This window comes from Hylaeus anthracinus, unplaced genomic scaffold (assembly GCF_026225885.1).
Source record: "Hylaeus anthracinus isolate JK02 unplaced genomic scaffold, UHH_iyHylAnth1.0_haploid 0, whole genome shotgun sequence".
Taxonomy (NCBI): Eukaryota; Metazoa; Arthropoda; class Insecta; order Hymenoptera; family Colletidae; genus Hylaeus; species Hylaeus anthracinus.
In genome coordinates, this window is record NW_026533254.1 from 6,534,749 (window position 1) to 6,561,876 (window position 27,128).

General features: G+C 40.4%; 3 protein-coding genes across 6 annotated transcripts in view; 2 read left to right on the forward strand and 1 right to left on the reverse strand.

Moving 5' to 3' along the window:
- Positions 1–27,128, forward strand: part of LOC128895943 (uncharacterized) — a 151,656-nt gene that overhangs the window by 59,363 nt on the left and 65,165 nt on the right. The window lies entirely within an intron of this gene.
- On the forward strand, positions 1,871–4,388 carry LOC128896223 (septin-2). 3 transcript variants are annotated; one of them, XM_054159439.1, is made up of 8 exons: positions 1,871–2,011; positions 2,288–2,405; positions 2,492–2,828; positions 2,908–3,019; positions 3,103–3,295; positions 3,456–3,583; positions 3,659–3,832; positions 3,910–4,388. In XM_054159439.1, exons 1-8 carry the CDS (start codon positions 1,982–1,984, stop codon positions 4,075–4,077), a joined length of 1,260 nt encoding a protein of 419 aa, XP_054015414.1. In that variant the 5' UTR covers positions 1,871–1,981; the 3' UTR covers positions 4,078–4,388. The 3 variants fall into 3 exon arrangements, with proteins under 3 accessions (XP_054015414.1, XP_054015415.1, XP_054015413.1); XM_054159440.1 differs by lacking the exon at positions 1,871–2,011 and having other exon boundaries at positions 2,148–2,405; positions 3,710–3,832; XM_054159438.1 differs by lacking the exon at positions 1,871–2,011 and having other exon boundaries at positions 2,159–2,405.
- LOC128896222 (growth arrest-specific protein 2-like) overlaps positions 4,479–27,128 on the reverse strand; it is a 36,165-nt gene continuing 13,515 nt past the window's right edge. Inside the window, exons 2-9 of one of the 2 annotated variants that reach the window (XM_054159437.1) lie at positions 24,404–24,813; positions 13,709–13,833; positions 13,394–13,535; positions 11,858–12,104; positions 9,798–10,059; positions 9,081–9,206; positions 8,344–8,430; positions 4,479–5,318 (exon numbers count right to left, since the gene is read on the reverse strand). In XM_054159437.1, coding sequence (XP_054015412.1) covers positions 5,244–5,318; positions 8,344–8,430; positions 9,081–9,206; positions 9,798–10,059; positions 11,858–12,104; positions 13,394–13,535; positions 13,709–13,833; positions 24,404–24,623 — 1,284 coding nt within the window. In that variant the 5' untranslated portion in view covers positions 24,624–24,813 and the 3' untranslated portion in view covers positions 4,479–5,243. Of the gene's footprint in view, positions 8,431–9,080; positions 9,207–9,797; positions 10,060–11,857; positions 12,105–13,393; positions 13,536–13,708; positions 13,834–24,403; positions 24,814–27,128 lie in introns of both variants that reach the window. The other variant, XM_054159436.1, reaches the window with a different exon arrangement.

Here is a 27,128-nt window from a genome sequence, read left to right on the forward strand (position 1 = left end):
TTGTCACACAAAAATGCTCTATTGATTGGCCTATAACTATAACACCTAATGTACTAGTCTTACATTTGTTCGTTTTTTACATTCATTTAATTCTTGCTTAATTTTGTATTTGCATTTGCTTAGATACCTATTTTCATCACTCAATAGAGATGCCACAAGTCTGTTGGCCCTCCTATTACAGCTCGTGTACCTAGTGATTGCTAAGCCCGTACTATAGCTACAACTAAACAAAGCTACAGCCCCTGAGAGCTACTGAAAATAATTGTAAATAGTGATGCAGTAATCTTGACTCAATTACTAAATATACGTGGTCCAAACGATGAATTAATTTCAAAATGAACTCATCAGTTTGGGACTCATTTTTTCTCGCAATTATTCGAATGAAGAAGTATTTATACATCTGCATTGTTTAAGTAACGAGCACACTATTAATGTATATAAATATTACATCTTGTAATTAGCTGAATAGTGTCATGCAAACGAATGAACTTTGCGGTGAACGAAATCGATAACTTGAGCATTTGCATGTGCACAAACCAAAATTGGGTGAAACGTAAACCAATTAACGATTAACAATTACAATTAGAATCGTAATTGTTAATCGCAATTACAGATTCGGTTCTATAACAGTTGATTTGCCATCGAACTCGATTGAAATCGTGATAGTCTGACAATGATGCAATTATGCAATTACCATAAACTCTGCGAATCCATAAATTGTATAAATTTATAAATTTAATACAAGTTGTCTATACAGGAACAATACAATTGTAAATATGTAAACGTTATACATTGGGATTGAGTAGTTAGAATTGTTATCACATGCGATTAACTGAAGTACTCCAACAAATTGAATATATTTGAATATAGAAAAATTCAACAGAAAGTTCTAGCCGTATTCCAAACACGCTGAACAAAAATACGATACTCGAGAAATAATAATTTCACAAGCCCGGCCATTTATTTGTCTTTCATTGTCTGCGGCTATACAAACACAAAAGGACGAAATGAAAATTTTAATAGGACACGGCTGTGAATTATTTTCCAAACGTAATTGAAAACGGAATCTGTAAATATTTTATATTCCTTTGCCCGTGTAGACATAATCCGTAATAATATTATCGATTAATCACTGCTTTTTCATTGAGTGAATCGTTTATCAATTGAACCACTGAATTTATAATATGTTTTAATAATCGTTTTTATATAAATTGTGTTTAACAATTCGACAAACGTATGACAACTAAAGATTGTAAATTTACCGAACATTTCAATTTTCATTTAATGCTATTTCATTTTTCGCCACGAAAAGAATAGTTTTGACTAATTCGTTTAAAAAGTGTTTAAAAAGAAATGTCTACTTTAATAGTGTGTATAATATTACTCTATAAAGATAGACATACGCTTTCTAATACGTAGGCGGCTATTTGCTGTCACTTGTCCGTGATAGGAAAAGTGTCTGGGCGGCTATTTGTCGACACTCGTCCGCAAAGGGGTAAGTACTGATTTCAGTGGCGCCATCGGTGGGTGAACACCCAAGTTTGTAATGAAAATAGTTCTCACAGTTTTTCTAAGATGGCACCACCGATACCTTTTAATCGATTATTCTTTATTTTTCATAAATACGTGAATACTTAATACGATTCTTTATTTTATAACACTACAGTAAACAAAATATTTTAATACATTACTTAAACGCAGCAAATACATTTTTATTTGTAAATGTAGCAACAATTATCGACACTCTAGGTAGTAAGGCCATCTACTAGCAATAGTGAGAATTATTCTTACGACAAACTTGGGCATTTTCCCACCGATGGCGCCATTAGTACAATAACCAGTACCTCTTGGGGTCGAGTGTCGGGAAATAGTCGCCCACGTTTGCTTTCCTGGATGCACCCACTATCAATGATGGCGCATGTATGAGTGGTACTACAGAGAACTGCAGTATGAGTAAACGCACGCGTCACTAGTAGTAAAAATGGCGTCGGCGGATGTAGAGCGTATAAAGGTACGTGTTGATTTGTTTCAATTTTACGCGTATGCTACGTTACTTCTGACTGTTTTTGTCACTGGAAAGGATCATTTAAATGCCCTTTCTTGTGTTCAAGTGTAAATCTAAGCTATCGTCAACGTATGTGTAGTGTTTACAGCCTGAAGGGCGTTGGTCTGTCTTCTGTCATAACAACAGTACTTTCGTCGAAGCGTTCTCGCTCCATTTATAGATAGTACTGTTAATATCCGGTCAGGTATGTTCGTAACATTTATGCAAAATTTGTACTTTCAGTTGGAATCCTCTTTGCGTAATTTGAAATTATCCGGTCACGTTGGATTCGATAGTCTTCCGGATCAATTGGTGAATAAATCAGTTCAAAATGGATTTGTGTTCAACATCCTCTGTATTGGTATGGAAAACACTTTGCCATATGCTAAGCATGTGCTCCAGATTTTAGAGTATTGTTACTACAGTGGTGGTTGGGTGTTACAATAGGTGAGACAGGGCTTGGAAAGTCTACTCTCATGGATTCCCTTTTCAATACAAGTTTTGAGTCTACTCCAAGTCCACATAATCTACCATCTGTGAAGCTTAAAGCTCACACATATGAATTACAAGAGAGCAATGTTCGGCTGAAGCTTACTATTGTCGATACAGTTGGATACGGTGATCAGATTAATAAGGAAGATAGCTTCAAAGCAGTTGTTGATTACATTGATGCCCAGTTCGAGGCATACTTGCAGGAAGAGTTGAAAATAAAACGCTCTCTGGCTACTTACCATGATAGTCGTATTCATGTTTGTCTATATTTTATTTGCCCTACTGGTCATGGGTAAATATACAATACAAAATGCTTTTCATAGATATTAATACCTCAGCAATCTTACTCAGCCTCAAATATGTAATTGTAGATTAAAATCCATCGACCTTGTGTGTATGAAAAAACTTGACACAAAAGTTAACATCATTCCAATTATTGCTAAAGCTGACACAATATCTAAAACAGAATTACAAAAGTTCAAGGTACATCGTAAAAACTATGTCGTAATCCTCGAGGTATTGTTAAATTCACGCGTTATATTCAACATGAATTTTTCGCGTTGCAGGGTAAGATTATATCCGAATTACAAAATAACGGAGTTCATATTTATCAATTTCCTACCGATGACGAAAGTGTATCGGAAGTAAATTGTAGCATGAATGCGCACGTACCTTTCGCAGTAGTCGGTAGCACCGACTTCGTTAGAGTTGGAAACAAAATGATGCGCTCTCGACAATATCCATGGGGCACGGTGCAAGGTAACAAAAATTACCCATAAGCTAAAATTTATACATATTGAAAAAATTGATTGATCACAATGTTAAAAGTCAGCTGACTCGTCTTCGCTACGTTCAAATAAAACGTACCGCTACTAACGTAGCGAAATGTTTGATTTGATTAAAATATTCTTTATTGTAGTGGAAAACGAATCCCATTGCGACTTCGTCAAATTGCGTGAAATGTTAATAAGAACAAATATGGAAGACATGAGGGAGAAAACGCATTGTCGTCATTACGAACTATATCGTAAGAAGCGATTAGAACAGGTAATTGCTTCTGCGAGGTATTAATTCCTACGTGTTTCAAAATGCCACTATCAATCTTTACTTTCCTGCTCTTAGATGGGATTTAGCGATGTTGATAGTGAAAATAAACCAGTTAGTTTTCAACAGACCTGCGAAGCAAAGAGATCCATCCATTTGCAAGAGCTCCAACAGAAGGAGGATGAAATGCGGCAGATGTTCGTGGCACGGGTGAAAGAGAAGGAAGCTGAATTGAAAGAAGCCGAGAAGGAGGTATGAATATATATTTCTGTTAAACGTCGATATGTTTCGGTTTTTTTTATAAGTTCGTTCGCGTATGTACCTTCCAGCTTCACAACAAATTCGATAAACTGAAAAAAGATCACACGGAAGAGAAGAAAAAGGTGGAGGAGAGCAGAAAGAAACTCGAGGACGATATTATAGAATTAAACAAACGAAAGATACAGTACTCTCAACTCCATCATACGCTAACGCTAGGAAAAAGCAAGAAGAAATAAAAACGTTCACCATTGACGATACATCTTGTAACAAATGAATACAACTAAATAAATACGACGCCTCACATACATTCTAACTCTATACGAGTATTATTATTTTAACTACTTGACGGATGAAGTTGATCATTAAATTCTCCAAAGTTCACGAGCGTTGAAACTTCTATCGTCTTCTTATATGAATTATGTATAATTGTAGGTTTTATTTGTGTCAGACTGATTATTATGACCACAGTGATGTTTACCAAACTTAATTTACTTTTTGTATTAACATGTGCACCTTAAGGAAAGTAAAAATATATTTGTTACTTATAGATTCGTCTTTAAAACTCACCCTCCAATCCCCACTTCAATGAAATATAAATACGATTGTGATCATCGTATTATACGATTCATCGACGAGATTCGTAATTAAATATTTTATTGTTCAACAAAATATAACAATTAACATAATAGTATCGTACTTACATAAACCTAACGTTATTAGCCATACGTGTTACGTGAAATATACGAGACGTTTACAACTTAGGTTTTACAAAAGCACGTTTTGAGTACAAACATTAAGCGAGAATTAAAAATAGTATATGCGATATGATCGTATCACAAATCACGTAGAAACAAATTGAAAATGGCTATCGTGCGACGAAATACGTATCAACAAATCACTGCACAGACTTCCGCGAATTCGGTGCTTTGTTTTCTAACAAAATTTGCAAGTATTGCAGCATTAAATAAACGCTATTATTCCAAGGACAACGTTACACGATAGCAACCTATAAATGCGTAATGTCCGGTTTTACGAGGAAAATATTTTCGATACCCTGCGTAGAAGCAAGCAGGTACAAAATAACTTAGTTAAACTATATAGACAGACTTATCGATTAATATGTTTACAATAATATAATATGGCGGAATTGTTTCATTCGCGCGTAGCAAAGATGATATTACATAATAGGTAGCGAAGTAAATTTATCCTGTTCGCCGTTACGTCGCAATACATCATTTACAAATAAATACAGTCTCCAACGCCAATACAAACAAAATATGTTAACGAAATTATTAGATGCGTACTACGCGTTGAACAATACGAAGTGGAAGGCTATGATACAGTCAATTTAGGGGAAAAAGTCTAACAAAAGAGAAAAATAAATCCTCGAACGACAATAGCCTCAACGTGCCGACATTACTCGTCGCGCATTTCTTTGCTTTGGTATTCCTTTGCACATTCCTGTGCCCTTGCATTTCTGTGAACCCAACAAACACAACGCGTTGTAAATTTCGACGATATCGCCCTTCGCATTCCTTATCCTATATGTTTATTATAAAAGTACAAAACATATATTATGGCAGTTATCATGAAGCATTTTGCAAGATAGCCGATTTAATTACGTTATCGATTATGTGCCAAAGTGTAATCATTACTTCAGGGTCGGCGGATATGATAGCCAGATATGGAATGAAAAAATGTTTCGAAAACCAAGGTATCGTTTCACCGATTCGTATAAAGAAAGAATTAACACTAAGGTTGCTAACGTTTTGGAAAGAATACGTTCTCTCTTGATAAAACGTATTTGAGAGTCATAACAAAATTCTCACGATACGAATTTTGAGTTTTCTTTTTTATATATAATATAATCTATTTATACTTACATATAAATAGATTATTATATACTTTTACTCAATCGTGTTCTTCTTTTATACATAATGTAATCGGCAACCTCATTCGTGTCGACTGCTCGACGCATCATGTAACAACATTTTGTCAATTTATTAGTTCAATACAAATAAATACAATGAATTATCGAACATTGTAACCGACCCTGTCATCAGTTATAGCCTATATGCCTTATATTGCTTACCACGAAAAATATTTTAAGTGCACTACGAGATTCGCCTTTGCAAGATGTAGCAATGACCAAGTACAAGTAATATCAAATATTCAAGTTTCACGCAACGTAGATTGTACCTAACAATCTGGAGAATCTGGACAGGATTATCTTATCCCTTATATTGCATTTCTACGAGACGGAATCGTTCATTCGAAGAGTACAATTTCCTGTAGCATTAAGAGGTCAGGCTCTTGACTTAGGCAAACGTTACCTGAGTCTATAATTGCACTTCCTTATAATCACATGCATAGATCGACTGCCGGAGCTTAAATAGGGACATACGATTCTGAGTCAATTTTTCGTAAGAATCGAACATCCCTAAGCAGAAATAATTTACAGTCGGAACGAAATTAATCAGCTACACCGTTATCCCCATCCTCGTCACTCTATCTGTCATCCAGCTAACGTGAACTGTTTACATGTTAGAGTCCCTTATGCAACTTTGTCACTAGAAACGAAACTGATACGATACATATCGATAACGTCCAAGCAATTCGATACCAAAACATTTAATAAGAAGCGTCAAAAGGTATTGAAACCTTGCATTGATATCGCGTTGGAATTAATACAGAACGATGTTAACACTATATGACACCGAGCAAGCATCGATATCATTATAAATATATCAAAGACAAGATACCACATCGAATTGATGTAATTACATATATCATTTCAAATAATAAGTAATAATATTTAACGTAAACTCCGAAGTTGCATCGAATGGCGGCAAAATAAAAATATGAATCGAGATCTTGAGTGGCCAATTAATTTTGTTCCAAATGTAGTACGAATTTTGGAATGGGAGCAGAGAATATACCACGGTTATCTTGAATGTAAACGACATTCTGATAACCTGTAACTGGCATCGTTTCGACATACCACTTACGAACTTTGGTCATTGCGGTCGTAAAGCTACCTCTACCAGGTGCATTGCCCTACTACCTATTTCTGTTAGACAATTTCCAAATCAAGCGTTAATATGCCCGTCATCTGTGGTATGCGTGACACTTAACCCTTTCGGTGCTATATAGGATTCGAGAGGCTGGCGTGTTTCATCATGCCGATGAGAGTTCCACGCACGAAATGCTTCGATTAAAAACTTTTTAAGCGATCCCAGCATCGAAAGGATTAAACGTTTAAGCGACGAGGCGAGTGAATATTGTACGAAAAATAATTTTGTACTTTTATCGTACAATCAATGAAGTGAATACAGTACAAACAAATACACACGTTGCACTTATGCACGGGGCACGTAACTCGAAGCTACTTCGATAAATCGTATATATAAAAGTGTTTATAATCGTCAAATTTTGTAAATGGAAATCAATTCTTCCTATTAACTAATTACTGCTCTTGATGTTCACTTTCCCGATACGTCGTACAAACTTAAAATACAGATCATCAGCGTCTGATCATTAAGAAAATGAGGTTCAAATAGGGAGATACCAGTCTCGATGATATGAATTTATTTTGATGTCATTCACAAAAGCACAACGAACTCGCCGCAGTTTTAGAATAGGGAAGAAATTGATTTTCATTCCAAGTACTCGCTGTGACCACAAATTATTGAGAGTTACGATAAATAGAAAAATGTTAGTACTGTTACGTAACCTCTGAACGTCAGAATATTCATCGGAATCAATCCTCGAAATTACTGAATTGATTCTAGTCACCTGCCCCCTGAATACTCGAACTTCGCGTAAGAAGATTGCATATTAACACACTTGCAAGGACGTACGTGAAACGTTAGTGCTCCCCAACCGTATTACATGACAAGGTAATAAAAAATAGTGCCATCCCCTGTATAACTTATCCATCTAAGAAATAGGTGCACTTGGTACCAATGTGTACATGATTACGAGAATAGAAGTGATGTAATCGTGAGATAGCATAGGCGTAACATAGACCACGCATCCCTGGAGACGTTCGCTGATAGATACGCGAAAGAACCCTCGAAATTCCTCGATTTCGTGAACGCACAGTGATTGGAAAGAAGGAAAGTCTCAGGTTTTGCTGTTCGTTTTCGATTAATGAAAATTCAGGGATATACCGCGTCATCCATCGTCTATCCTATCAGCATGGTTCCCTCCCCCCTGACTCGTCACGGTTCAGTCACCTTTGCGTACAAACAACGTTTCGTCTCTGTAACGCCACCTTGTCGACGTGTCGCGCGTGTCGTGTACTCTACTTGTACCAGACGGACTAACAGCAGCATGAACGTGAAGTAGCGTGGACTTGTAACAGGCACTGTGCTTTTAGGCTAGCGGGCCGAGACGAATTCCGGCGGAGGGCTGCGATACTTGGCGCGAATTGGAAGAAAGTTGCTGTGCTTGTTGCCGTGGGGTGAAGGCGGCGTGCTCTCGCGGTTGAGGGTCCTCACCTGACAGGGGTCATGCCTCGCCAAAAAATGCTCCAAGGTGTCCCAGCCACCGCCTACCCTGACCATCATGTGTCTCCCCTTCAAAAGCTGCGAACACGAAAGTAGCACGACGATCATTAGCAGCTGGCAAGATTTCACCCGGTAACGCTTTTAATAATTCAAGGAGCTTTGTTCGCTGTAACGATTCAAGACCTGGCGTTTGTAGAAAAATGATTATACGAAGTAAATCGTATAGCCAATTATACGTGCTGCTTTTGCACAATCGGCACCGCTTTTCGGTGGTCGGTGCGTATGTATGAGTGTATGTGTGAATCAATATTTAGGAAGAACCGAGAAAAGGCCAAAGTCAGTCTTAGCTCGGACGCCTTAAAGACCATTTTTATTAATAGTCTTTTATAAAACTTACGTTGTTTTCGCTTAACCATTCGCAAAATATTTTTAACCCTGTCAGACCTGGTGTCCACAATTGAGGATATAAAATAAAAAAATTACCGACATTATCGTTTAGGACGAATGTCTTTATTTGTGCACATAAAGAAAGACCAGTTTCTCTCGAAAACTACACTAGTAGGACCTTTATTTAATTTTTTCCCTACTAGTTCAAGTTAAACCTAAAAATTAAATTACATTAGTACGAGTAAAAAAAAAATTTCAGGTCTGAAAGGGATAAATTGCTTATTCGCGTTAGTCGTTCCATAACGCTGGAAGATGAAAGGATGATTCAAGAGGCTACGTACTCTGATGAAGACGTTTCTTCCGGCGATGTGGTAACGGCCTTCCCCAACCTTGCGCACCTTCAACTTGGAGCACTTTTCCGAGGGACACTGACAGAGTCTCTGGACCGCCTCCGTCGCTCTCCTCACCTAAAAACAGCAGGGAACATCGCGCTAAGTAAAAATTGTCCACGAAACGGTGGCAGCGTATTTTTAAGTCGACGCGATGGACGAAGAGTGATCGACTATCCCTAAAGATAAATCGCTGTGTCGTTCTCTCAGGAAAAGTCGAAGATGCTCAGTCTCGCAACGTCCGCTGTTTCGTATGCAGGAATTCGACATGCATGGGTCCGCGAGCGTGCAAACGCATACGTGAAAAAGCTTAAACCGAGCTGTTCGCGTCCATTGTGCCTTTCTTTATCCCTTCCTCGTTCTTCGTCATTCATAGCGAACGTGACGCGATGCAACTTGCGCGTCCAGCGGCGTATAAAGATTTCCCGCGAGGAATTTCACCCAGTTGACCATCTTTGACTCTGTTTGTAGGTCTGATAGGTCTAAATAGAATATTCAATATGTTTAGAGACAAATTTGCCTGAGTAGGTAAGTCATTATTCACCAAAGAGCACTTCTTTTCAATAAGAGATCCTGACATCCACACTTCTACTTATTTCGACTTCGGTCAGTGTCTTCGAAGGTTCGCTATAAAAATAATATTATTTCGAGCTTGAATCGTTACTACACCTTGCGATCGAGTTCCGTTATAGGCCCCGTGTGCTCTGGCGGTTCGGCTGGCGAGGGCAAAGGTGAGCAAGACGGCGATGGAACTTCGTCTGGATCTTCGGCGCTTCCACGGGACCAGTCGTCCTCTGTCGTATCACTGGGCACCCCATCGCTACCTGCTGGCCCATTATCGCTCACCGACCTTCGCATTTCGGGCTCGTGCGTTGTACCAGTCGTGGGATCCAACCAATGCGTTCCTGTCGATGCAACCTCCGACGCTGAACTGCAAAAAATCAGTGCATTTGAAGTATCTATCAGTACGTCTACTAGCTCTCATTCTAAAGCAATTATTCCTCCACAGAAAGAATTATAATGGCTTCATTTAATTTAGAATTTTAAACAAAGTTCTTTTAGTAATATCAAATCTGAATGCACCTAACTTTTAGTTGGAATAAACCATGTACTTCAAATTTACCGATATTGGCATAACAATGTAATCAATATTCTAGCCGCGACAGTGGAATACAATAGCAAACAAATACCTAACGGTGCGCGACAAACGTGAAATCATAATAGTGATCGCGGTGACTGAATTATCTGATCACCATACTACTACATCTTCGAAATTAGTTAACCCTATTTCAATAATAACTACCAAAAACTCCAACAAAAGTGTAATTGATAATTGTGCAATTTCAACAAAAAAATTCGACATACATGGATGAAATGGACTTGCTCGATACTTCTACTATTAAGCAGTCAACAACTCGTACGTTTATCTCGGTATCATTCGATAAAAACGCTGAAAAGGATTTTCATTTCACTGCCATCGTTAAACGAGGCGCGTACTAGTAACACGATACAACAATTATCGTCTTCATTAAAAAGTATCTGCGGGGAAGTTTTTATGACAACGGTAGTTAAGAGAGCAGTTCTGTTACTTATCATAATTACGCCAGCGTATCGTCTACGTCTACGGGTTCGGCGTAAATACCGTAAGCTTTACACGCTACGAAACACTGCCACTCCTACGGCATTGCGTTACGGTTGAGGTAAGCGTACGGCTGTCTTTCTGAGAATGTAACGCCTCGCAGATTCGCCCATTAAGCGAATCCTTTTTCAGCAAACGGAGAGCCTCGTCCTTCTGACAACATGTTTCGTCGTCGAATCACGTTTCAGCCATGCGTACGCATGGTCGTCAAACTTGCAGCGAGGTAAAGGTACCAGTAACTGACCATCGGGGTGGAAAGGTAAGATGACGTCAACACCTTTTAACCCTTTGCACTCGACGACAGTTTCGTTACAGAAAGCTAACATTTTAAATGACTAAACCTTCTTCTACCATGACTGGAGAATCGTGGAAGCAAAGTGTTTTACTACTACTTCAAAGTGTACCAGCGCAGGAAGCTATTTATGATCGCTACGAACAGTTCAAGATTCAATGAAATCTAAATTGTAAGATAAACAAAGACTGTCGCTTCTAAATCGCCCCTCGAATGAAAAGAGGGTAACCTTCAGTTACCCCACGAGGGTCAATATGGGTTCACGTGTTTTTAAAATTTGCAACATTTCCATATGAGCAGAAGAGGCATGAGTCTCAGGTATGAAGTATAGCATAGGACCATCATCAGTTCTCCCGAAGCAGTCAAGTCAGGTGGGAAGTTTTGTAGAAAGTTTTTGTTAATAATGAAATTGCAATTTTGCAATTTTGCAATAAATTTATAAACCTTTTGCACTCGAGGCTTCTTTTTGTGGTATCTATCAGCAACTCGAAAAGCTTTCTTAGCATTCTATTGTCTCGAATGGTAAGATTAGATTTGAGAATCAAATCACCTTTATGTTACCATACAATCATTTTATTGTCAAACCTAGTGGTGACAAAGAGTCACCTCTCGAGTGCAAACGGTTAAATGGCGACTTCAGCGTCACTATTCCTCGAAAAGAAAGTCCGGTTACCCTGATCGAACGTTACCACCTGAAAATCTAATTATTCTGTCGTGCCTACTCTCTGTGACGGTTGGTTGCACCTCAACAAGCTGATTTCCATAGTTAATTTCAGTTAATTTCCGTAGTACACGTACCTGCTGTGTTTGATTTTCTCTGGTTGGGGCCTGGGCGTCGCGGTGGGGGACGGCGATTGGAATTGCCAGGAGACGAGGCTGCTGTGAGATATACCGCTGTCGGACAAACAGTGAAGATCCCTTTCTTGCTCCTCAGCAATTTCCCTCTCGAGTTGAACTAGTCCCGGCGGCTCCACGGAATATATCGATGCCAATCGAGCCACTTCCAGCAAGCAGAGCACCACGTTCCGTGGCTGTCCGTGTAGAACTGCGAAATTAAAGATGGTGTGATGTTGAATAATTGCTAGAAATATAGTCATGGAAGTGGTCCGTACAGTGCGTTTAGTCACTTTCAGTGGTATCAAATTTTAACTACATCTTCTGCTTACTGTAGGATTTATTCTAAACATACAGGTTATTTTTTCATCCCATTTTATTTTCGTTATTTAACATTTATTGTTATATGGTTTTACTTTTCGTCGCCTCTACTACTTGGTAATTAACGACGGATTTAATTGGATTTCTGTTTGGTATTTCTTTATTTGGTGTTATTGTTGCTTTCACCTCTCTTGCAATAAGATCTACTTTTTCGTTGCCAGAATTTAACATTTTTATTTATACATAATTTAACATTTCATTCTCGTGACATTCTCATACCTAGCAGAATTTTCTCATCTGCCTTGTACTTTTAAATTAAATTTCAGTCTAGGTCTGTGTCGCGAAACGGTAGTTCGTCTCGTTATTTCAGCTTGCTGTTTTTTCTCGTGTACTTGAACTTTCATTCTTTTCCACGCTCATTATGGTGAGTGAAATCGTTAAATCCCGGTAAAAACTCAATGTCTGGGTAAAAATTCTTGAAATAATACCGAATATGTAAAAAATCATTCCCCACCAATCAAACGCGTGACTCGAACCATTTCGAACCTAGGAGTTCCTCTTCTTCGCCGACTGCGTCTCGTGAGGGGCTCGTATTGTTTTCACAGCATTTGAAGCCAGTCGGGCACGAGCAAAGAGCACTCGTGCTCTTTTCGTCTCTCGAAGAGATGCGGTTAATTCGCGACAATTACTTGCGCCTCGGGAGTGTTTTCAATTTGCATATTCGCGCGCAGCCGTAGCGCGACGTAATTGGCGGGGACTTTGCTTTCAATCGACACGGAATACTTGGGATAGACCACGACTGGAGCAAATGCACGGAAACGGATCGATTCGTTCAACTAATTTACAAATCACGATCATTGCAGTCAGAGCAAGATTTATCGTAATGTTGACTCGGTTATTGGATCACTCTTCGGTATACAAGGAATTAGTAATAAGAGTAATAATAAAAATGATAGAAAAGAACCTAATAGAGTCGTGCATTGAACAAAATAATATTTTTTTTAATTATCACCATTTTATTTAAATTCATCATTCTTTTCTATACCGAAGAATACCAACACTTGGGGTTGAAAACGCTATGGTAAAGTTTGCTCAGACCGCAGTAATTATGAATGATAATTATTATAAAGCATCCCGTCCGTGTAATCTTTGTAATTGGAATTAATTGCGGTGATTTACCGAGGTCGTCGCTCTCGAACAGGAGGTTCTCGTGGACGCCCAGACGACGACAGAACTGAATGAAGTTCTCCATGTTGTCGCGGGAGAAGAAGCTGCGTCTCGCTGCGTTCTCCCAGCATCGTCCCCTTATCACAGGTGGTGGCTAGAAAATAATGATAGAACATCTATTCTTAAAAATAAAACACTCGAGTTCTGAATCAAATTAAAATTTGCGTGAATAGTTATCTTCCTATCTTGGCGATAAGGCCCTTTCAGTACACTCATCCGTAAAGGGACGAAAAAAACTATCACCCTTGAAGAATAACGATTATTTACCCCTTTCGCTCTTCCAGCGTCGATCGCCAACCTCGCCTTTTCCTGGATAACCCTCGCCAGTCGACACACCACCACGCCATTGTCGAGCGAATCAAAGAAATTGTCTCCCGTCACGTAATCCCCGTCTGAAACAAGGAAAACATTGATTTTACATTACGACGTACATAAACGCAATTCTGGGTTAGTTTCGTAGCCTCCACAACTGCGTCTTGGCGATGGATTAATCTGTGTCGAAGAACGGAACAACGAATCGCGTAAACGGTCGCTTGAAAACTGTCAAGAGCATCGAAGAAGTGGCGTCATTGTCGGGAACAATGGACCAACCCTCCTTATACACTCCAACGTAGTCGAATTCTTCTCCAGTAACGGTGGGGTGACTGTCGCTTTGTCGCGGAAACTTTCGCGACAAGCGTGCACGCATTGTGCGCGAAACGTTGCGTGGTCATTTTTTACTACATTCTTTTGTAATATTCAGAAACTTTTGGTACACTTTATGTATAACTATAAGCATAGTTAGTGAAATTGTAGGACAATCGAGTAGGTAACATTATTGACGATTGTTTTTTGACTATTCTTTCTTATTAATTTTATATATACCGTTACATGAGAGCAACATCTGTCTTTATGCATTCTTCAATATTTATTTGAATGTATATTACAAAGAGAATTTAAAAAAAATAATGTACATTATTTCGTCGCATTTTCAACTTTTTGTTTTATGGAGTTAATCGATGTATGCAATGAACGGCTTAATTATCGCAATCTCCATAGTCCCGTGCAATTTTGAGATTGGATAGTCGTAGACGCCTGCTTTTAAAGTCTTTTAGAGTTCATCTTCTTACCACTGTCTCATTAAGGATAAAATTTCTCATGGCGCCACACGAAATCTTTTCAACTTCCATGGCATCTGTAAATGACACTGCGTTTTCTTCTCACAACTAAGTCCTCCAAAAAAAAGTTTTCCCAACTTCGATCAGTTCTCTCACTTTGCGAAATCCATCCTTTCCGCGACAGGGCGTTCCTGGGTCGACGAAATTCACACGGGAATCCGCGTCTAATTACCCGTTTCTAGCCCAAAGCGTCCCCGTAAGCTATGGAGCTCGCATCGAGCCGCATTATTACCCGACGTAATGTCAAACATAAATTAGACCCGTTTGGTTGGAGTATCGCGCACCAAGTTCCGGGTGACCGAGTTGTTGTACGTCGTCGCGGCTCGCACTTATATACGCTCACGCCCGTGATCTTTCGCAAGATCGAAAGAGGGTGGGCATCCCACGAGAGCGGCCGTTATCACGAGCCCAGCAGCGTACTCTCGATTCGCCCATTGTGTCCCACAGGCCATATGCGAACAATATTCGCGATCCAGATCCGAGCCACGGCATCTGGCGTTCGCAAGCCAACCGTCGTTCGCCACATGCACGTGTGTGTCTTGCAACGTGTGATGGACTTTACTTCACGAGCATTGCCCGTTAAAACGTCTTTTTTTCACTCTTCCAGTGGTTCTGCCCCGGGTGCAACCCTATTGTTACCAGGTCGAGTCACGAGCCTGCGCGCCGGTTCTCATTACCATCCGTATCTGCGAGGCTTTATCGCTCCGTCAGCCCAACCTAGTTCCTATTTCCCATCGTATCCCGCCTATATCTATATACGTGGCACGGATCGTGTCGCGAGTTTTCCTCAGATTCTCTTTTCCCCCCCGGCCGTCGATCGTTCCCCAACAGCGTGGGAGAACGATCAAAGGTGTCTGCGGCGCATACACTCCGAGCTTTATTGGAGGTTCACCCGCGGGTTTGGTCGATCGCTCTGCTCGATGCTATTTTTCGTGAGAAAGACAGGAGTGAGGAAACCGAACCTACAGCCAAGACGGCGGTAAATCTCGAACGCAAGCGTGTGGAAATTGCTTAACCCTGGGGGAACCTTTGGGGAACTCGTCTGGGCCTGTACATGTATAGATTGTTTGTGACTCCGATGTGTTGGGTCAGAAGGACTTGATCAAAGTTTGTAATACGTTATTATAGAACATTAGAATCCATCACAGTCAGTATTTCGGTATTAGGTCCAGTTTCTTAGTTTCCCTTTCTGAAATTGTTCCTTAACACCAATGAAAAATATCAATTTATACGTATACTTCATTTCTGCAGAACTTCAGACTTTTTAGAGCGTATCAATTGCCAATTTTCGTCTTGTTAGGTTATACAAAGCCTGCGTGAAACGACTGAACCAATACAGTTTTCCAATAGACCCGCAGGTCATAAGCCAATGTTATTACTTTTACAAAAATCGCGGGCTTCGTTAGGAACAGTGCACCACCATGCGCTCGAAAAAGAAATCCTGGCCTTGATCCTGTTCGCACGTTGAACGAAATTGAAATGGTTTCGAAGCTGTCACGCACGACTTGACCTACCGTGAGAGTGTCTCGGCTAAGATCATTTCTCGCTTGACCGAGCAGTGAACGGTACGAGTTTCTAATCGACTCGATTTTTCGAGGATTGATCGTCGGGGGAGTCGAAATTCTTAGCTTCCTATTAGATTAACATCCGCAACCTACATTCTGCTCTTTAGTTCCATGTATGGGCAATATACCCTCCCGTTGGAGTCTTTAGAATTGAGAAATCGTTCGTTGTTGAAGTGATTTTTAGATTATATTTCAGAGAAATGGAGATTCAAGTTGTCACAAGTGGATCACAAAGTGATCGCAATGAATTCGCAAAGTAATCACAAAGTGATGCCAAATGAACTACATAATGATCACTGTGTGATCGTTGCCCAACTCTGCCATGGGAGAATGCCCCTAATCGATAATCGTACGTGAGCAGGTACCGGAATCGAGATCGAGGCGCGTCGATTCGAGCAGAGGATACGGAAGGTGCCTTAGGTAGCGGTTTCGGTAGATAAATCTGAAGCAATCCGAGCTCCATGAATCGTTTCTCACGTTCCCTGACACGGCTGTGTCATTTTGTAGACCTTCGCCGGTTTTGATGAATCTCGATAGCGATTTATCGTGCGCCTGTTCGAAGTTAATTTGCCTCTTCGTGAGGCTACCGCTACTTGGACCGATCGATCGATTTTCGGATCGATCTTGACACTGTACGTTCAATGTGTACATTCCATGCGGCGCACAAGTTAAAGTTGGAAGCACATTGTGTCTTACAAATATTTTTGTGTTCCATTTTTTAGATGCTCTTAAACAATTGCTTTTTACAATAAACACGCTTTACATTTATCTCAATACTCTCGTATGCAGAATGATGAAATGAATCGACTCGTGTAACAAAAGCTCACGTTTTCATTTAAAAGAAACAAATTTGGACACTGATGCTTGGATCAAAGAAAAAAGTTACACCATCAAAGAAGTCCCCGACGCTGGTATACAACATTTCGTATCTACGTTTGGAAATGAGCTACAGCTTGCCCCAGTTTCTGGAATTACCCTGTATAATAGCTCGAGAGGAACTCTCCTTCGTGCATCAATTTCTTCGTGTCCTTGGACAGTCCATTCCCGTCGTTTCATGAAAAGGAAGAACTTCGCTACGGTTTTATTGGACAAGGAGACCGTCCTCTTCTCCCTCTTAATAAGAGAGGATCGCGTGTATCGATAACCACCGTACACCGTGACCTGCATTTCCTTCATATCCTTGATATGCTACCCTTCGGTTTTTAATGGTCGACCTCTTTAACGCGATCCAATCCTTTTTCAGTATCATCGATGTCGTCCTTGGCATTGTTCGATCGTTGCATTAATTCGAGCACGATAAATCACCGCGGTCGCATGTTACCATAAAACATGCTACCAGCGTGACAATTTTTATTTCATCGCTTGGACCACACGCCGAGGATCCTCGACCAAGGACGTCATATTCAGGTCGTTGAGAATTTGCAATTTTTACGGGAGAGAAAAACAAACTGGTAAACGTACGAAGAGCCATTGTCAAGGGAAATTTACATAGGCACCTGTGGATCTTCAATATTAAATTATTCTTGCAGTAGAATGCTACTACATACTAGATGGAAAATTATAAAAATTCATACTCAGTGAAAAAATTGTCCTATCTTATAGTTCTTATTATCGAAGAAATATTTCAGAATTTGTTACACTCAAACTACTTCTGCATTCCTTAACCCTGTCAGATTTGAATTTTTTTTCTCGTACTAAAAACTGGTCTTTCTTCATGTATACTAATAAGGACATTCCCCCTAAACGATAGTGTCGGTAATTTTGAAATTCTGTGTCCTAAATTGTGGACGCCAGGTCTGAGTGAGTTAAACTTTTCAATACCAAAAAATAGAAACGCCTAATTCCCCTACCTAGTGAAAAGAACACCCTCGCATCATCGAAAGGGTTGAGGAAAACAAATGAAACGTGTAATCTCGGCTGCAAAGTTTCAAGCCCTCTGGGAACGGAGGGTTGCAAACGAACATCAGTTAAATCACTCGATAATCAATACCTTAATTTCCCCTCTCCGTTTACCACGACTCGGTGCGTCCAAAGATCGACTCTAACCAGCCTTACGCGATATTGGAGCGAGTCGAGGAAGTCTGTATGGCGGATAAACAGCCAGACTTGAACCGTAGCTTTCGTCTCTGCGATTCACGGCTCGCTGGGCGTCCATGGCCCGTGCCAAACAGTCGGCCCGTTCGCGAACCTCGTCTCATCGGCTCCATGACCCGATGAGCTCGCATACGCGCAAGCGTATTAGGAAGGCGTACCCGCCCATTATGCGTAATGCGGCTTCAGGTACCCCGCGATGCAGGGAGAAGAAGTGGCACGAAGGAAGAGGGGTGCCCGACTTCCGGTTGAGTCAGACCCGTTGCGACTGCTGCGAGAGACGCAGGGTGTGGGTCGAAAGGTCCCCCCCCCCCCCCTATTATTCGTGCGTTATTTCAATAATCGACGCTAAATTTTTGGCGATGGAAAGATTCTACGCAAGTTGTACCCCAGTTTCATCAGTGAGACTAATCAAATTCTTCTGTGGCGCTATGTTAGCTTTGTATTGTGTGTCCTTTTTTGAGGAAATTTTTGTATGCTACTAACACCAATCAACTGTTTCTGTATGCTGTATTATTTGACACCTTCGCCTGCTATAGAAGTTTTTTTATAACGAACATTTTTGTTCATTATATGAGCCGTTCATTGCACAAATCGACCAAGTGCTTTGATTTTTAAGATTTATTTGAAATTTAAGATTAACTTACATTCTTCACTTAATTTTAAGATTTTTCAGAAAGCGAAATTAATCGATTTGTGCAGTGAACGGCTCATATGTTCATTATTTTACTATTCTGATAGCAGAAATGTGAGAAAATCAAAACTTCAATAGCCACTCTTATAGAAAGACCTGAAACAGAATCAAAAACGATACACTTATATCCTCGATCACAAGCCTGAATCTGAATAAAAGTTTTCAGGTCAGAAATTAAATCATGGATGCCACCGAAAAACCACGGGGTCGCGACAGGACCGCCATTTACATTCGCTCACGCATCAAGACCAAACGTAATTGGACATACCCGAAATACGTAATTCAGTTCAAATATCAAAAGCCGTGTCCACGGTTATTTTTCTGCGCAGCGAGCGCAAACACCCCGGCGTGTCTCTCACCCTCGCATTAAAGTCCCCCTCGATTGAATGCAGACGGGAGAGCTGACCGCCACACGCTGCATTTCAAGCAATCTATGGGTCGGTGCTGAGTGTGGGTGTGCACTTGAATCGTACACCGGCGAACGATGAATAGTAACTACACGGCAAAGGTACCCACACGGTTCCACGTTAAAGGCTGCCGACCTATCTCTGTCGTTCTGGCTTTGAAGCTACAACGAGAGAGTGGCATGTCAGCGTGATATTGCGATGAGATATAATTAGACGCGTCCGACGTACGTCGATATAATGCTGTTCGATTCGTTGCCAATATTCGGTGAGTCATGGATTCTTTCACATAAACTCTGAATAATAGCTACCGTGCGACAGCGCTTCTCAACCTTCAATGTGGACCTTGAAATATAGCACATTTCGTTGCTGATACTTTTCAACTTTAACCCTTTGTACTCGACGAAAGTTTCATTACAGACAGCTAACAGTTTAAAACGACTAAACCCTTCTTCTACCACGATTAAAGAGTCGTGGAAATAAGGTATCTCACTACAGCACTGTCTCGAAATAAGCAACGCGGTCGGGACCGGCGGAGGTATGCTATTCGGCTTGATTTTGTTCTCGAGCGAGACGAGGAGGAACTCGTAGATAAAACATGGGGTTTTCAGGATCCAGAAACATCTGACCCTTTGCACTCGGATGTCCCCTATAAGAGAACATCGTAAGTCTAACAAATTTTGTTAGTGACAACGCTTCGAGAAAGCTATAAGAATTTATAATCAAGTCTAATAATACAAAAAAGACACGTTTCCAGAGTTAGATTATTCTATATAATGCGATTCCTGCCCGCATTTTTTGCAACGTGATGGCGCAGAGTGCAAAGGGTTAAAATTTTTTATCCTCAAGTACCAGAAATTTTAATTTCTCTCTACCGACTCCCAAACGACTGGTCGTGTTTCATTCGTTGCTCTGCGTTCTTTTTTTTTTTTTTTGTATATAAAAATTATGCCCATCTGTGATCTTCGGGACACCACGATGCCAGCTTATCCGCGTATTAGTCGTTTTTCATCCAAGACCGCTCGTGTCGCAATCTTTCACGGTGGTCCAGATCTCGTGGCTGGATTCTTCGAGGTCGCGCGAAACCGCGCTCCTCTGCGCCGTTCACCAAAATATATGGCAATGCTGGGAACATTTCGTATGGAGACAACTTGCCCTCGCGTCGATAAGAAACCGGTGAACGGCTGCGAAGATAAAAATATGCCCAGGAGCAAAGCGATTTTTATTCGACTTCTCGATTCGAAGCGGTTGGAACGAGTCGAATCTTCGCGGAAAGACGTTTAAAACGAATCGTTAGTACGACTTCTTCATTTTTAGAGTGAGAGAAACGAGCTTTACCAGAGTTCACCAGAAATATACGAATGTGGTAAAAGTAATAATATTAAGAATGATAATAGGACAGGCATAGAGGTTGAGGCAGAGAGCATGTTACTCAATTCGCAGAATGATACAACTGTGCAAGAGTGAAGTCGTGCGCTCGATATATCGGGACGGTTTTATTTCACGCATCGACTCGTATTGGCACCGTATTAGGAAAGTACTAGTTCGGAAAGGCGGTCAAACTAGTGCCTGAGATCGAAATAAATGGGTGCATTCAGTGGACTGATCATGAACACTGATCCAATCACAAGAAACCACTAGCACTGTATACTAGAAGATTTCAATATTGACATTTACATTATTTCTTCACATTATTTCGTATCGTCTCTGCTTTGATACACCGCTCCTGCAATGCACCAATGACGACTCTCCGCGAAGCGCTGATTTATAAAAAAGTAAGTCGTCCACTTTGATATCATATATCGAACTTTCGACTTACTCGATCAGCTCAATAAATTTTCTAAACTTTAACACCGTCAAAATGGACGAAACATGAAATAAAACCATTCGACTGAAATTCTGTCCAATATTCAGAGAAAAGGCAAAAATAAATCGATTACTATTATAATATTCACTGTGGAGTTTCATTTTCTAAGCCAAAGTACTTGTAATCGTGTACAGTGTGATTTTCATGGCTAAAAAGTAGTTCATAATCGACAAGTAATAACTGTCTAAGAATATATTAAACTCATAAAATATAATAACTGCATTTAGACTCGGGCAAGGGGTGAATACGATTTAAAAAAGGGAAAGTTCGTATGCAAATGTGCGATAGCGTGAACGCGAGAACTCGGTAAGAAAAAAAAATGCCAGAGAAATCAGAAGCAGCAATAATTTAGAGCGAAAAGTAGGTGAAACGATCGAACAAAGTCCAGGGAACGAGTCGTATTCGTTGCACTTACGAAAAAGTTTTTAAGTTCTTCTGAGAACGCGTCCGTTTCATGCTCATCCCGAGTAATCTAGTTGGAGTCGAGAAAACTTTCACCTACTTTGAAATTCGTCGAACGTATCACGTTGGGGAATCGCGAAACGTATTGGGTATCGACGTTTGCCGCAGTTTGATCTATGAAATTTCCCAGGAAAACAACGAAAGCGAGTTAGTGGGTTGTGGCATAGATTATATCTTGTTTTCCTATGATTTATACAGGGTGAGATGAAGACATTAATCATGAGCAATTTTTCTATATTTTAATATTAATTATTAATATAAATTAATGTCTCCGACATAAATAAAAATTTGTGATACATACAGTATCATTCAGTGTTCGATTAAACATTAATAACAATTACGGTTCGGAATAAGTATCCGTTCGGGACATTAATCGTGAGAAATTTGTCAATATTTTAATATGTATTGATTAGACCAACTAAATATTAATTTCTGGCAGTAGTTAAATTAATTATTAACAAGACTTATTATTTAAACAATGATGGGGAATATGATTTTGCTGTGATATTAATGTTTCACGAATTATTTTGTCGATGAATTCAACGTGCCTTCGAATCGAGCGTTACAGGGTTGTTGTTCGCCCTTTCCTTTCTCTACTTCGAGAGGTACAAGCGAGTCGCGACCCTCGACCCTCGATCGACACAGGTACACGAGGGATGAGAGCTCATTCTTCGACGATCCTTCGGTCGATATGGATCTCGCGATCGCGCGTCCGCGTCTCGCGTCCCTCCTATTTGTAGTTTCCCTTAGTTATCGTATCTTGGTATTGGTTGTGGGTATCTTAGTTTGGTTTGGTTAGTTTTAAGGCATGCGTGTACGAGTGTTTGTCCTCTACCAAATAATTATTAATCATTTGTTCAATTCTTTTGTTTGTTCGTAGGTCCATATTGGACTCGCAACTCAGTTCTTCATTTCGGTCACTATTACTTCATGTGATAAGTGAAGTGACCAACTGTGTAACTGGACAGAAAGGTCGGTTGACGTCCTCCTGGTGGACCTGTATTCGAGAGGAAGACAATCGGCTCCTCCGGATCGGTTCTCTACTCCCTGTATCCCGTCTGGTGTAGTCCAGGCTCCCGGCGCAGTGCAGTAAGTCCAAAGCGCAGTGATACGGGTGCAAGTCGGGTCCTATCGTGGCTCCCAGATGGGTGCAGGGTGTGGAGGACTGGTTCGGAGGCGTCAGTCGTCTTCCTCTCGACGGGACTGACTCAGTAAGTCCAGTTTCATGGTCGCGTCGCGTCGCGATCTCAATTTAACTTCACCCTCTCAGTTCAAATAATTGTTTGGCAGAGTCAGACATAGACTTTGAAAATCGAAGGGAATTTTCTTTTCCTTTGATTTTCATCGTTTCGTACTTAGTATTAAGCTCGTCGACTCTATGTAGAGTATGCATCTACGTATGTATACTCTATATAGAGGGAGATCGAAGGAAGTTTGATTCCTTCTATCTCCGGGACTCCAGTCGCAGCAACCTCCACGTGGTGAGATCTGGTAATTGGTATTATTTGTGACGAACAGTCCTTCGTCGCGAATAATATCGAGCTAATGGCTGCGAACTTGTAATAAGATCTATAGATATAAAAGGTTAAAGTGTAAAGTGTAAGGTGTAAAGTGCAAAAGTGTAGAGTGAGATTAGATTTAAATTAGCAGAGACAACACCGAGGAGCCGTGTCTGGTACTAGTGGTCCGTAAAAAGACAAAGTATCCAGTATATAATTAATTTTAAGAAAAATTCATTTTTATAAATTATATATTAACATTAACATATTTTTATTGCAAAATGTTAACCAGAGAAGTGAATGAAAATTGTGGCTATACAGGGAAATAGCGAAACAAAACAGAAATTATGATTTTAACAGTAGAATTTAATAACACCACCAGAATAAATAAAAATGTCTCTCTGAAAGTTTGTAAACCACCGATATACAGGTCAGACCTTTCCCAAATCGCGTTACATCTGTTTGAAATTACCATTCCGGACACATATCATACGATTTGGGATTCAAGAAGTCCCTGGGACAATGGCGTCCGCGAAGACGGAGCAATTTTTTCTCATCAGTCGTCTCTCGCGTGACCGTCCCCCGAAAACGCAAAACGAAAGGCCAAATGTTACGAATATCCTTTCCCACGTCCCACCAGATGCGAGTCTTTTGTGCGGTACTAAAGCTGCGCGTACACGAAACCCGTGCACGCGTCACGTACATCTAAAGATGGACAAAGTTGTATTCAAATAATAAATGACGAACACATGCACCCCATAAGTAATTATTTTCTACGTTGGTTGGATCAAAAAATTATTTCCATCGTTATTCATTATTTTAAAATTGATAGAAATTTATATTTATGTCTGCAATAAAATTCATAGTTAGCTTCGATAAAAATGAAAACCCAAGAATGTTCAATAATCCATACATGATGGGGCGTACTATCGATCAAATAGTTACATGAATTTGTATCAAATATAACATCGAGCAAATAAATAGTAGAAAGAAAGGATTAAAGTGAAGATTAAAGTTTCACACCCCTACTACAACACGTTACTATAATTGCTAAACAAATTTTTGGAACTCGCATGAATTTAAACCATTAAAACGGAAAGAATGAAAAACATGGTACCATTTTCCACACGTTATTCTCGCTAAACTCTCAATTTTCCTGAAATTCACATTTTCTGGCATTTCGTACAATATTCAATATTCGAATCGTTCGGTAGAGTACTCACTTAACGTTTTATTGATCCAATCGGCCAGGTCCTCCTGAAGTGGCAGCAACTGTCTGCTTTGGGCCGAGTGGAGACGCTCGTGGTAAAACTCGGCGTACTCTTCCTCTTCGGGGGAGGGTCTCGGTACGTCGGCGCGATTGAACACAGTCACCGAAGAGGGCCCCCAGCTGCTGCGATAACGAGTGTGCTGAGAAGACGGGAATCGATTGGCGTACGACATCCTGGAAGCTGAAAGGGCTCGAAGAGCGTCCCGGTGGCCCGCACCGGCCTCCCTCTTCGTCTTCGTCGACGTTTAGTCCCTCCTCGGACGCGGATGTGTCCTGTATTTAGATACCCTGAGAGTCCCTTAACTTCTAGACTATCGAAGAGTCGACGCCGTGCGTTGCGGCGCGTCTGGCAATTACGTGAGCCTGAAAAAAAGAACGGAGGACGTTGGAACGTGTCATCTTGCGAAGGAATGACTATTTAATTTGTAATAACGCTCGAGGAATGAAGATTTAGAAGGTACAAATTCGGTATAGATTGGTACGAAGATAGCATTAAACGATTGTTCGAGTTAGAAGGGTTGCTAATCGATTACTTTTTACTTTCTTAGCGATTTGATGAAGAGGGCTCGTTTACTTTCACGTTCAGGTCAAGGATGTGAACCACGTAAAGTGGAGTCGTTTTTAAAATTAATATTGCGCGAAATAGTTAACTCCAGCAGGGTTTATCAAACTCAAATTATCTACTGAATAAGATCTATTGGGCTTGAGAATGATAATTTAGTCCCTTCTCGTGTCAGGTATCCCCGTCCCCGACTTGCCCTCGTGTCAGTCGAACGTGGTTTTACGTGGAAATAAGAGAGATTCACAGCTAATCAGATAACTGACTCGTCTTATTCGTGGGATCAAACTGTAGGATGATGCCGGAAGAGACCTGCCATCATGGCTTGTTCAGAGGCGAACCGTAACCATAAACGGGACGGAGAATTGAGTGGTTGAAGACCTCCCCAACACGCTTTTGGTACACCGAATGACTGGCAGCAAGGGAACGGAGCGTGTTTCAAGTGTGTTTTGGGAATGAATGGGTTTTATGTTACGGGGATCTGTTTATGGGAGGCTCTCCAACAATGTTTCATAATAGGCTTATGTACGTTTAGCCTTGGGAGGGATGAGACTGCAGCTTCGAGATTTTGGTGGGCGTTGGACGATCTACTGGATCATTCGATGATCGTGCACGATTTAATGTTTTACTACTTTTATTATTGTGTTTAACTCTCTGTTGTAGGTGTTGTATTTTATCTGTCATGGAAGAAATTAAAAAAATAAGATACCCAAACTAAACGATGCGTGGATGAATGTATAGCTCAACTATTATATATGATGTTTGGATAAGAAAATAATTAAAAACTGTAAGAGAGATCCAGTATGAATTATACAACAGCTTCAGAAATAAAATGCTTTCAATTTTTTGATAAATTTGATGCAATTCGTCAAGACTGATCAGCAGATCCTGGTCTACAGCTACTTATTAACCAAGAAATGAAACCAAGGAAAAATAAAGTCCTGTAATAATTCGAACTCACTGAAAAATATAAGTTACTGGAACTCGAACCATCATACTAAATCTGTTCACCAAGGACCCTATATAAATTTTCATAAGCCTCGCGTGCATGCACTGCCACAAACGCCTCTATATTTAAACGACATTCAAACCCGTCATTAGCATTCATCGACAGCCCCTGGGGAACGCAAACGATCTCGTGTAAAAGCATCCACAGTTTTACTGAATCCAGTGCGTAGGTCTGGTCGATTAACCGGAGGAAGTAGTTAAAAACCGAAGAAAAGAGAAAAAAAGAAACGATAAATTCATCGATAAATCGTCGCAGGCTCCTTGGAAGACGCGACTATCGTCTCAGATGACGCAAAACCAGCGGTGAACGTCGATGCAAGTGTATGCACTTGCAGATCGATGAAATGAAATCCCAGTAATCGTCTCGTGTGACTTCGTGTGACAAACCTACGGGTGTCCTTCGACATCGATCTAGTAAAGTGTCGTCACCGACTCTGGCCAATGTAATGTAATCCGTCGTAAACAGCCGACGACCGGAGAACCCGTGTCCAAACGACTGGATCCGATGCTCACCTGTTTTCCCTTTCTCTGGAAACTGTCGAAACAATGATAGTCGATAATAAAGAGGAGCTACGACTTACTATGTAAATTTTATGATCAAATTTTTTTGTGAGATACTCTTCAATACTTTGTAATTGATACTGGAGAGTCTGGTATTTCTCAGCATGAGGCATTTTCGATATAAATTTTTTATAAAGGAAAGCTGAAGTTTCAAAAGTGCCATTATTAAGTCCGTGTTCGCCCTAGCTTGTATGGAAACATTTGAGTCCATGAATGTTTTAACTTCTCTGAAACAGTAGGCTAATCAACCGATAAAACAGTTGTAAATTCAATTTCTTTTCTAACACTTCAATTCACTACTGATGACGACTAGTTGGCGATCGCTGGCTCGAAAGATAATTGTGAGAGATGATCAACGAATCTGATTTTTCTCGAGGCGATGGAAGATTAAGATCCGACCGCGAATGTCACGAAACTCGATAGTCGGTCGATTCTATCCTCTCCACGGAGGATAGGATACCCAAGCGACGTTTTCTCATGGTTAACGCGAGTGCGTGGGTGCGAGGTATCACCTCGAGCAGCTCGATGAAGTTCTTCATAAATCAACCGA